The sequence below is a fragment of the Centruroides vittatus genome, unplaced genomic scaffold (assembly GCF_030686945.1).
Source record: "Centruroides vittatus isolate TY-2023 unplaced genomic scaffold, ASM3068694v2 scaffold_1047, whole genome shotgun sequence".
NCBI classification, from domain to species: domain Eukaryota; kingdom Metazoa; phylum Arthropoda; class Arachnida; order Scorpiones; family Buthidae; genus Centruroides; species Centruroides vittatus.
In genome coordinates this window covers 258965-271663 of record NW_027122669.1, presented here as the reverse complement: position 1 = coordinate 271663, position 12699 = coordinate 258965, and the positions used below count along the sequence as shown (strand labels likewise).

Below are 12699 nucleotides of genomic sequence, written 5' to 3'. Positions count from 1 at the left end.
GAGGTATAGGGTAATAAAACAATACAGATGTATTGTTTTATTACCCTATACGAAAATAAAGCGCATATTTAGGTTGTATGATTAACTGATTAGAATTCGAGGAAATTATAGAATATACGAAGCTGGCAAATGACTCGAATATAAGTTAAATCGACCTGTATGTTAAACTGTCTTTACCTTGATTGATCGATTGATCAATCAAGGTAAAGACAAGGACAAGTTCCAGGTGATTTTTTTCCAATAATCAAAGAGTATGCTTGAAGTTTACGAAATTTTTTTGAGAATCGTAAGAACTTTTAAAAAATAAGTGTTATTCACGTCAGAAAATTAAAGAAAAAAACAATCAAATATTGCATTAATTGATTTCCTATGGGTTGATTGATGGGATTAAACAATACAAGACATGGACGATTTGCCAAGTGAAGACGTTCTATGGGAAAAGGGCTCTATTTAGGTAAAAAATACATAGAAGAAACTCGTCTCCACTTTTCGTCATCTTCGATCACTAGGAATAGCGGTCTTCCAATGCAGAGATGACCTTTTATTAGAGGTATACGCCTTTAATACGACTATTTTGCATGTTTTTACAAAGGTATAGCGTCTAATAAAAGGTCGTCTCTGCAAGGTATTGTTCCCGGTGATTGGAGATGACAAAAGTAAAGAAATTTTAGTTTCTTCTACGTATTTTTTATAGTGTAAAAATTGCCAGTCATTTGTTAATTGGTCCTATTTAGGTGTTAGACACATGAAAACACCCGGAAAACTCCGTTGGCTATGCGTGAACCCGCGACCAGCTACCAGTGTTCAGTGGTTTTATCTATTCCGCCACTGGTGGGCCCGTCAGGATATGTCGGGTCCTGTCCCATTGTGGATCTGGCCGAATCCATAACTGGCTTTCTAAAAAAGCCTTCTTAGGGTGAACAAGTCGAAGCGAGTTTAAAAGAAAATTATTATTGCAGAGGAGTATGTGACTGTGAGGTCTTATCAACAGATCTAATCTTAACATTTGTGATTTTGATTTTAGTAGTGTATTGAGAGAGAAAATAGGGCTCTATTGTCTTGTAAGGCTCGATTCACACTACCGAGCTGTCCAGTCATATACTACTTTCTGTCCACTCATACTCTTCAAATACAATATTATATTAAACCATAAAAGAAGTAAAACATTGAAACACAAAACCTACTTACAAAATCCAGCAACGAGTTGCATAACTTTCCCGGCTATAATGAGATCTTATTTAGAAAATAACTTTTATAATTTTAATTACAATATAACTTAATAGAATTGCGTGGGGCACCCTCTGTTATGAGATTTTTAATTGCTATAAAATGGCAAAAAGCTTAATTTTGAGGGTAACGATGAATTTTATAAAACACTATAAATGCTAACAAGTAAAATCTTCGTTAAAAATTAACAGAGGTTAGCTTCCTCATCTGTTAATTTTCCTGTTTACTACAGCTCCTGGATGAATCCATAAAATTCCAGTTATAGCCTATGTTACTTTATTTCTCTTTCAGTAATTGTGTGTTGTACTGTACATCAAATTCTAGGGCATTATTATTAGTATTATTAGGCATCTCCCTACTCTTCAAACGAAGGTACCTCTGTCCAAGAATCTATATTGGCTTCCTGAGCCAATGGGACACCTTATTTCATTGGCTCAGGACAGTAGTAACTCTGAAAAATATATTTTCCATATCCAAATGATGTATATATACTTTAATCTTTAACACTTATTATTATCTGATTTCCCGGGCAATAACCTCCTCTGAAGACTGATATAAAAAAGCCTCCCCGATTGCTGTGGAATTTGTTTATTTGGGGATCCCTACTTAGATAAGTGTAGAAAACACGGTAAACTCCACTTGCCAGCCTGTTGGCGAGGCGCAAATCAGCGACCATCTTCAGTGGTTCTAACCATTCAAACGGTGGGTCACTTCTAAAAGAAACTGCCAAATTAAATGAAGAAGCCAGTGTGCTTTATCAGATTTTGATTCTCCTCATAGGATTATAGGAATTTCGTAAAATAATTTTGGTTAAATTAAAATATGTAAATTTTCTGTGGATTTTTCCCAGATCGGTCGTTAAGATAAACATATGCTCATCAGCCAATAAACACAAAATATGTTCGTGAAAGGATTAAGTACAAACATTTTACGGCAGTAAATTCCAATTATTACTATAAAAGGCAAGCTTTAGAATTAAATTCGTATACATTTCTACTGTTTACAAATTCAATTTTAGTATCATCTAGTGTAAAAAAAAAAAAAAAAAATCAAGAGCTGAAGTGGTGTATTTAATTCTCTCGGTAAGTCGATCCGTACGAACACCACCACCACCACACACATTTAGTAATTTCGATCGATCACGTTAGCAGATAATTACAACTTTTCGAACATTTTTTACGATTAAATAAAGAAAACTCGAATACAAACGGGTGATATTGCCATCAAGAAGAACAGAGAACTGAAGAAATAAGCGAGACACTGAACAGATTGAACACTCGAACGTAATTACAAAGAATCGAAGTGCAACTGTTCTTTTGCACTTAAAAAAATAGCGGAATTATAAACTGTAGATTGTATTATCGCCCGTAATATATTTACGTACTGTAGTTTCAACTGTCGCGATCGTGTTTATTAACCTCCAAGTGACCTAGTGCACTTTGGAGGTTATCGAGGTCCGTCCTTGGAATGCTTTGCTCTTTCACAATAAATCAAACAGAGAGAAATGGCTACGAAACACGATCGTGCAGTTTTGAATAGCTTGTTTAATCCCCTCTTGCCTATAGGAGAGTGTGTTTACGATGAAGATATTCCTCCCGAATTGAAAGGTGAGAATTTTGATGTCTTATCAGCTGTTTAGTTTGAAAATGTTACCCCTCAAAAAAAAACTATTTTGCTTTCATTTTGTAGTGTAATTTCTCACCTACGCGAATTACTTTTCTAATTTATGATCGTAAATCTTGATGTACAGCTTTCTTTTGCCTAGTTAATACCGGGGAATTTTTTTCTAGATGAAGAGATAGCAACTCCGGAGAGTGAAGAAGCTAAAAAATTGGAATTGGAAGGGGTGAAAGCGGCAGAAACCGGACAGATCGATAGAGCGATCGAAGTGTTCACCAAAGCCATCGATTTGGCACCGAATAGAGCTTCTTCGTACAACAATCGAGCGCAGGCGTACAGGCTGAACGGAAATACTCGAGGTAAGACAAAGGCTCCGAAGCACAAATGATATGTATTATAAGTTTACTAAATGAAGATGACAAAAAATTGTTAGGTGCTTTGGAGGATCTAAACAATGCCATCAATGTGAGTGAAGGTAAAGGGAAGGCTTGCTGTCAAGCTTACTGTCAGAGGGCTCTTATTCATCGCCTGCAAGGCAACAACGATGCTGCGAGAAAGGATTTCGAATCTTCTGCCAGATTGGGTAGCGAGTTTGCGAAATTGCAACTAGTACAGATGAATCCCTATGCGGCTTTATGTAACCAGATGCTCGGTCAGATGCTGTCGCAACTGCAAAAAGTTAAAGATGCAGAATAATTGCACCGAGCTAATTGTTAGAAAATGGCATGTGCCATCTATTCTTTAAAATATCTGTAATGTCCATTATTACAAAAATATCACATTAATATATAAATACTGTCTTTTAAAATTTGCTTAAACCTGTGTACTTTCAGAATTTTGAATATTAAAATTATTAAATTGCATTATACATGTGATTATGTGCAAGTCTTTCAGCTTACCTTAATACAAACATGCCAATTATTAAGCAGTTGTAATAAATTAAATAATTTTTGAAGCATTGGATTCTAAATTACAATAGGATTCTGCATTTTATTCTCACAATGTGTAATGTAATACCTTCTGTAAGCACAATAAAACATGCTGTGTCTTTTATCTGTACCACATAAGTGAATTATTATGATTAAAATTGACAAATTATTTAATATTTGGACTAATGGAATAAGACAATGCAACACAAAGGCAATCTGCCAATGGAGGAGTGCTTCTGAAAGCATTTTTATGGGAGACTGGCACCTATTTAGACATTAGACACATGAAGAAAACCCAGTAAACTCCATGCAACCAGACCGTTGGTGAGGGACAAACCCATCAGTGTTCAGTGGTTTTATCCATTCAGCTGCTTAGACGTTAATAGAGCTACAATAATGGATTTTGTGAAGTTTCATTAAGCTCGCTCTGCTTAAATGCAACATTACATTCTCATAATCAATATCATTATAATGCTCCTAACACACTGTTTTACACATACTTTGCTTGATTTATATTTATCTAATTGAATTACTTTAAAATAGTAGAAGAGTACATTTAGAAATTTAATACTTGTGGGTATATCAAAAATTAACATTCCCTAATTTTTTCAGGGAGAATTATGTAGGGAATTATATATGAGTAGTTATTAGTTATAAGGTTCCATGTCTTCTCTGTGCATGCACTAGTTGTGACATCTTGATGGCTTGCCTAAGCATCATATTCAGAAACATGTGTAACTAAGGCTAAAGTGATTACTAAATATTCAAAACAAGTCTGGGATGGCCCACCAGTAGCTAAAGGATAACATCACTGAACACTGGTTGTGAGTTAGAACCTGACCAATGAGACAGTCACATGGAGTTTTCCATGTTTTCTTCACATATAATACCTAAGTAGTGGCCAGTTTCTCCTGCATTTCTTGAGAGGAACTACCCTTTGGCCATCTGTCAAAGGGGAGTTCCTCCCAGGAAACTTATGCAATCAATCAATCAAGGAGTAATATTCAATTTTTGTGGACAAAGAAGACTTCATCTTGAGCTGATAATCATATATAGAAATGCTATAATGTCTGTGCAGCACAAAACTAATTTTGGTGCAGAGAATCTGGAAGGCCCACCACCTTGTGGGATCAAGGATACAGTCACCCATCAATTTCAAATGAGCTAATTTCCTGTGTCAATGAAGTTGGTTGAACAAATAAACAACTGAAGGACATGTTTGGGTGTTCATATGGGGCCATGTGAAACATTGGTTTTGGGTTTCAACAAAGTCTTCAGCCAATGGTCTCCAGGCATCTTTCTATAGGTCAAAAGCACTAGCAAATGAATCTGTCTTTGAAACACCTATGCTATTATGCAGAAGGAAAACAATTTTTGAGTTCCATTATTACTGGAGATGAAACCTGGGTTCATCACTTCCAACCTGAAACAAGAAAGGATCCATGAGATAAAAGCATCTGGCATCCCTGTCAACGGAAAGTTCAAATTAGGTCAGAAATGTTCTTATTGCTGGAGTTTATTTAAGGCATGAATTTTGATTTTTACTGTATTTAAAATCAGCTCAAGAGCATTATTTCACATTGAGCAAAAATGTGCATTTCTTGCCATTGACCTCAGTCTTTCATTTACATTAACAGTTACTCTACTCAAAACTGGACAAATTCTCACCAGCCTATCAAAACAGTTCAGCTTTTATCAAAACTAGTATCATCTAACGTTTTCAACCTACTCTGATGGTCTTCATCAGGGACTTCATTTGATTCAAAACAAAAATTAAAAGAATATTCCAGTATTCCAAATTCCTGATGATGACCTTCAGAGTAGGTGGAAAATGTTAGATGATGTTAGTTTTGACAAGTTAGTGAGAATTTGTACATTTACAAAAGTTTGTAATACTCACTGTCAAATTCTACTACTAGTCCAGATCAAGTTCCTGCTGTTTTTACCAAAATATCAGTGCTACCATAGCTACAATTCTCTCTTTCATTTTTACTGATTTAACAGTCTATGGTTTTATTCCAGATCAGTGGATGAACTCCAACCTAATTGCCATTACCAAAAATGATAGTAATGAGACAAAATGATTTAGAATTTTGTCTGCAATGATAAAGATTTTTGAGTTTGCTTACCTGACTTCATTTATCCTAAAGTATATGCTCAAATTTTATTCTCCCAGCATTGTTCTATCCTTAATTGTTCCACATGGTTTGATTTGTTACAAATGCAAGTCATTATTCGAGATAATTTTAAATGAAAATTATCATCTAATATTATTTATCTTGACATTACATATGCATTTGATTCTGCATTACTGTCTCAGCTGTTAGATATTCTATTGAAGTTTTTTGAATTCATTGGCTCAATAATTACTTTCTGTTAACGTCATTTAGTGCTAAGCTTGGGGATTTTTCCTTTCAATATGTAACATTTTTCAAGGTTCTGTCCTGATTAATCTCTTGTTTATCTGCCATATTGATTATGCTGTTGCCATGACTAACCTTTCTTTTATTATTATTTTATATGCCAGTAATATGAAATTGATGAATTCAAATTCAGAACATCTCTATGACGACAAAGATACTAACTAATACTATTCAGTCATTTAATCTGAAAATTAATCTAAGACTGACTATATATTATGTGCTGGTATGCAATTCCATTATCAGGTTGTACATATGAAATTTAGACATTTCGAGAAAACCTTATTTATAACAATGATTACAGTTCAACCTTGTAGGTAATCAACCTTCAATATTGGTTAAATCTTGCCACTTTTGCAACAAACTTTAATCCCACGAGCATAGAATGACTGCGAACTTTCTTTTAAGAAAGTTCCAAGCATCGTTCTCACATAGGTATTGTCACTAAACTGTATATTGGCAATACAGTTCTGAAGAAGCAAAGCAGATGGCAGTCAGTTGGTGCCAAGTCTGGGCAAAGATGGATGAGACAGATCCTCCCAGCCTAGACTGGTCAAATTCTCTATGTAATGGTACATTGTTATGGTAATAGGACAATCAATTTTGGAGTGATTGGGAACATTCAAGTTGTGTTAATTCTCTGATGGTCAACTGTGGATTATCATCTATGAGTTGTGGGAGAATGTCATTATCAATAGTGGAATCACTGCCTGGATGGGATTTATCTTGAAGAAATTGCCATCCTTGAATTTCTTGAACCAATTTGTAGCAGGTCTGTCTATTGACTGTGTCCTCACTAAATGCCTTGAATATGAGATTGTAAGTGCCTTCATTGCATTCTGGCCACTTTTGAAATGATAGAGCAACAGCATGCAAACATGTTCTTTTAAAAGTTTCATATTGTCAGACATTGATGATGCATCTATTTCCAATAAAATGCCCTTGGTTACTCTATAAACCAGGGATGGGCAACCTGCGGCCCCCGGGCCGCATGCGGCCCGCATTCATATATTTTGCGGCCCGCGACGCATAAAATGTGAATAAATATATCAATTTCCCAGCTTAAGGAAGTATGTAGCAAAAATTCAAACGTTATTTTTACAACTTATGTATGTGAATACTTTTTCCCGCAATGAATTTAGTAAAAATTAAAACAAGAAACCGGCTAACAGACATATGGAAACTAATTTAAAACTAGCAGTGACGAATATTTAACCAAATATTTTCAATATATTACGTTTACATCAGTTCCAGAAGCTAAATTAAGTATACCTAATCTAATTTATAATTATATATGAATAAATAATTCTGATTTACCAACATTTTTTTTCCTCTTTCTCTTGTATGCGGCCCGCATCAGTTCAAAAGTCTTAAAATGCGGCCCTTACATAGAAAAAGGTTGCCCATCCCTGCTATAAACCCATATCAAACATTCTAGAAAAAATTAAAATGTCTAAATTTCACCTTTACAACCTGACATATTTGATAGATATCTTACCTTCTCTAATCACATTTGCAAAACACACCTAGTTATCAGAAGAGAATTGATACTAAATCTCTGACAAATCAGTTCTCGAGGAAATTTTCATTGTTAACTTTCAATTGCTTATTGTCTAACAGTATGGTCTATCTTTATTAATGTGTTCATCCTTAAGTAAAATTTACTCCCGTTACATAAATTTTGAAATTTACCATACTGAATGCAGCAAAGTTGCTAAGTCCAGATTAGGTCTTTCACCGTCAAAGGCCCGTACAGAATATTTTGATTGCATCTTATATTTTAAATATTTTTATGGTGTTATTCCTTCTGACAAAATTTTTTTACATGTTCCTGTACTCAATATCAAAACATGTCTTATTTACAGTATGCCACTCTCATAGAGATGATTTTTATCTATCATACTATTTTTAAAGATTATTTTATAATGTCATAATTTTAAGAACTTTTGTAAATATATTTTATATCACGGTTCCTAGCATAAGTGTCCATTTTGTATTATATTTTATATACACAGTCAAACCTTGTTAATGCATTATTATTTTATGTGATGATGTTGGCATTAATAGAAAACAGAATTGCAGTCCAGGTATAAGGATGGGCATTTCAATGTTAACAAGTTTGATTAATGCAAAATAGCAGTTAATATGTAATATGAGACTTTGTTTTGGTCCTGTGATTTCAATAACAATTATATTATGTTGTTTAATACAAAGCACAATGCTTCCAGTTTCCCCGAAGTCAATGTTAAATACTGTAATTAGTTCATAATTAAAAATAAACTATTTCCATCAAAATACAAGCAAATAAGTTATTTTTAAATTTGTAAATTTTTATGTGTATCCAGTTAGTCTTTCTAAAGTGTATGTTTGGTAACACTAGTTTGTTTGTTTGTTTATTTTTTAAAAACATATCCAAAGACAAAACATGTAAATAAATTGAGCTTTTGCAATTTGATGGTGTGACCAGGAGTAGATGGATTAATTGGAAAGTTGAAGATTTCCCAACTTTCCCATCTGCTCCTGTGATGGCACCTGTGCCATCATGGTCACAGGTGCCAGCATTGGCCCGTAAACTGCTCGAACAAGTCCCATTCATCCATCCGTAGGTATAATATTTTTGTAGTTTGCAAAATGCCAATTTTTAAGACCCTTCAACTTTGTATTAACAAGATTTGACTGTATATATATATATTTTTCATACAATGGTTAATTTTATTATGGCATGATTTAAACTGTTTCCTCAAATCTTTTTTGTTGTTGTTTATTATTTTGGTTAATGTCACCTATGGTTCCAAGATGGCGGCTCGTCTGATTCCAGCAAGGAAAGAGTGGGGACGCACGTTCTAACCTAACCTAACCTATTCTAATAATTTTGTTGGTAATAATTATGGTAATTTATTAGAATAGGTTAGGTTAGGTTAGAACGTGCGTCTCCACTGTTTCCCTTCTTCTATTTGCTGGAATCAGAGACAAGCCGCCATCTTGGAACCATAGGTAACATTAACCATTATTTTTTAATGAAGTTTCTTTTCTGTTTTATTTTTCTTGGGGGTGGTTATCGTAAGTTGTGAATGACTTTGCGTTATGTATTCAAAATAAAAAAATAAATAAATACAAATAAATAAAAATTTTAAATCTCTATTAAACAAAAAATTAGTTAGTTAGTTAATATTTTTAAAATATATTAAAATTTTGCAAATTAATAAGAGATTGTAACAGGAAATATTTTTGTTGAAATCATTCATTTTGAAGTATTGGCAAATGCTGTATCATGTCATCGTGTATTAGTTACTTGCTGACATTCCTCTTCGGTGAAATTATATTGCATAAATTTACAATTAAAATATTTTATCATCAATTGTTTAAAATAAATAGTTGCCTTTAAAATGTATATGTTAATAAATTTATTTTAAATATATGCTTTAGTGTTTAAAAGTCTCCATCTTTTGGATTGAACACTCTTTTTAGCAAAAAAATTTCAATAAAACAGAACAATGTTCACAAATTTTTATAGACGTTAAGGAATTTTCTCAAAGAAAGTTCAATACAAACTGCTTTTCTTGGAGTAAAAACTTAATTGCTTTTTGGGCTAGAAAACTACTATTTTTTTCACTCTCTCTATACTGTGGGCACGAATGGTCGTATTCGCAACCAAGGATCAAGAGCGAATGCTTATTAGTTAGCTTCTAACTCTAACTCTTGATCTTCAGTTGTGAATGTGGCCTTATGAAGGCTTTTTTAGCAAGCTCGTTACGGATTTGGCCAGGCCCAATGCTTGAATTATCTAACAAGTTTTTTCTACGAGAAAAGTGCTTTGAATTGGATTTATAAAGTTTCATTAAAATTATTTTTTTTTTACAAAACTTTTTAAACATTGTTCTAAGTTCTACTATAATCTTTTTAAAGATGGAGCTTTTAAAACGTCGGAATAAAATAAACTGATTTGTATCGTAAATTAAAGATGATAGCATACGTTTCTGCATCATTAAATCTACGTTTATAAATTATTGAATAATTTTTCCCAATGAAAACATTGTATTAATTTATTCACATTTACTATTATAACTTTAGACTTTTTGGTTAATGTAACCCTTGGTGCCAAGATGGTGGCTCGTCTCTGATTCCAGCAAGGAAACAGTGGGACGCACGTTCTAACCTAACCTAACCTATTCTAATAATTTGGTTGCTAATAATTATGGTAATTTATTAGAATAGGTTAGGTTCGGTTAGAACATGCGTCCCATTGTTTCCTTGCTGAAATCAGAGACAAGCCGCCATCTTGGCACCAAGGGTTACATTAACTGAATTTTTCTCCTTTAAATTTCTTTTTTTTTAACGAAACTTCATTAACTTAAATTCAATCGAATTAAATTTAAAATTTTGAAGTTATAAACTCTTTGATCTGCAGAATATTAAAAAGATAAGAATAAATTAATTAAAATTAATCTAATATAATAATAAATAGTGCAAACATATACATATTACTATTATAATATAAATATTGTAATTTAAGAAGAAATACAATTTTTTTCTTTGAAAATTGAATTTCAATTTATTTATAAAACTGAATCTATTTAAAATCAAAGAATTATCTCATAAATCTAACAGCAACATATTTTTAAATATTGTATTAAAAATATTCGATTCAGATTACGAGAATAGCCCAATTGACATTTGAATTAGTGAAATTTCCCATTATATATATATATATATATTATATTATATCTTAACTAATATATATTTTATATATATATATGTTTATCATCATTATTTTCAAAGTTTTTTTAAATTGCTATTGTGTAAAATAATATCCATAAATACACAAGGCTTTTGTCAGTTCTACTTTCATTGGGACTTTATTGACAATTCGTAACTTTTTGTTTAAATGATTAAATTCCAGTCTGTCAATAAGTTTTTTTTTTTTTTTTTCATCCGGTGAAAGTCCAATTATAATTATCACTATTTGGATATTTCATATTGGGAAGACATAAATAAACATTTAAATTAGGTATGAGTGCATTAAAAATTCCATCCATATAGCATGGAGATATTCCAAAATAAAACTAAAAATTTCTAATGGATCGGAACAGATTCCGGTAAGTCGCACGACAGACACGGTTCGGACAAATAAATCGGCTCTTCGATGTAATGGTACAATTCAATTTCGATACAATATGTACAGGAAAAATGAGCAAATGAACCATTATATTTTTATACAATATTCGTAGACAAGTATCATCGTTATTATATTATATGATATTATTACAAGATAAACCATTTAAATGCATTTCTACATTTATTTTTTAAATTCAAAAATCATACTTTTGTTAACGTGGGAAGAATAACTGCATAAAGATTACTTGATATTCGGTAGAGCGCAGACAAGCATTTGCAATAATTCCAAATCACAATAAATGACTGACTAGACAAACTATAACATAATAAACAGAATATGTTTTTAAAAGTTACATTTCTAGCTTTGTATATTCGCTTACATTTAAACTATTGCTTAAATAAATACTACAGAAAACTTTTTTTTTTTTTTGCATGTCAATCGAATAATTGACAAACAAGAACAAATACAGTACCAATGCACAAAATAGCCACAGTTCATTGTCAAAAACTATGTTCTCTAAAGTCAAGGGAAGTAAACATGTTCATATATATTATATGCATATATATATATATTTCTTCTTCACCAATTTTAAAAATATTTTTGTAATATCTATTCTTTTTAACTTCAGATTTTGTAAATATTTACAATGAATCTTTAATTCAGCCATCCTATACAAACGCCATAGAAAATCAAAAGGAAAGTTTACTTTGTCCGAAACGGAGTTTAAAATCGGAATATTGCTGTCGCCGTTCTGTGCACTAGTACAATAATTAATCGAGTCGTCGTCATTTAAAAAACATATTTAAAATAAAATGTCACTTTTATTGAACATTAATTAAATACTCTAACATAAAGTATTTATATAGTCAACTACTTATAACAACAATTAAAGGTTCTTTATATTTTAATTTTTAATCATTTTTTTTTTTTTTGTTTTTGGATAGACTGTACATTCCTAATTCAATAACTACATATAAATTTTGCAAATAATTAAAATATTAACATCAGAAACAAATTTCTATAATAGTTTCATTAAAATATGGAATGGTGGGATTATTACAGTTATGGGTTTTTATATAATGCTATATGACAGCTATACGGAATGGAATGGAAAAAAAATCTATACAAGTAGTCTTCGTAATGTTTTTTTTTTTTTTTCATGTAATGCTGTTCTCTATGGATCGTACATAATACGTTCAAAATGGGTAACAATTCGAAATAATGTATCAACAAATGATCTTGGCAATTCATATAACACGATTCTAATTGTTGCATAAATACAACATTGCTGTCTAAGTATCGGTCATTTTTGTTTAATTTATTTAATAAATATTCTCATTTCTAATTTGTAGTACTTTGACCACATTTTCAAAACAAAGCCCATATA

The 12699-nt window shown here is 31.9% G+C and overlaps 1 protein-coding gene across 1 annotated transcript; it reads left to right on the top strand.

Annotated features, from left to right (window-relative positions):
- The first annotated feature begins 2636 nt into the window (after nucleotides 1–2636).
- Nucleotides 2637–3715, top strand: LOC136986482 (tetratricopeptide repeat protein 36). The gene is made up of 3 exons (XM_067284023.1): nucleotides 2637–2834; nucleotides 3018–3206; nucleotides 3281–3715. Exons 1-3 carry the CDS (start codon nucleotides 2732–2734, stop codon nucleotides 3541–3543), a joined length of 555 nt encoding a protein of 184 aa, XP_067140124.1. The 5' UTR covers nucleotides 2637–2731; the 3' UTR covers nucleotides 3544–3715.
- The last annotated feature ends 8984 nt before the right edge of the window (nucleotides 3716–12699 follow it).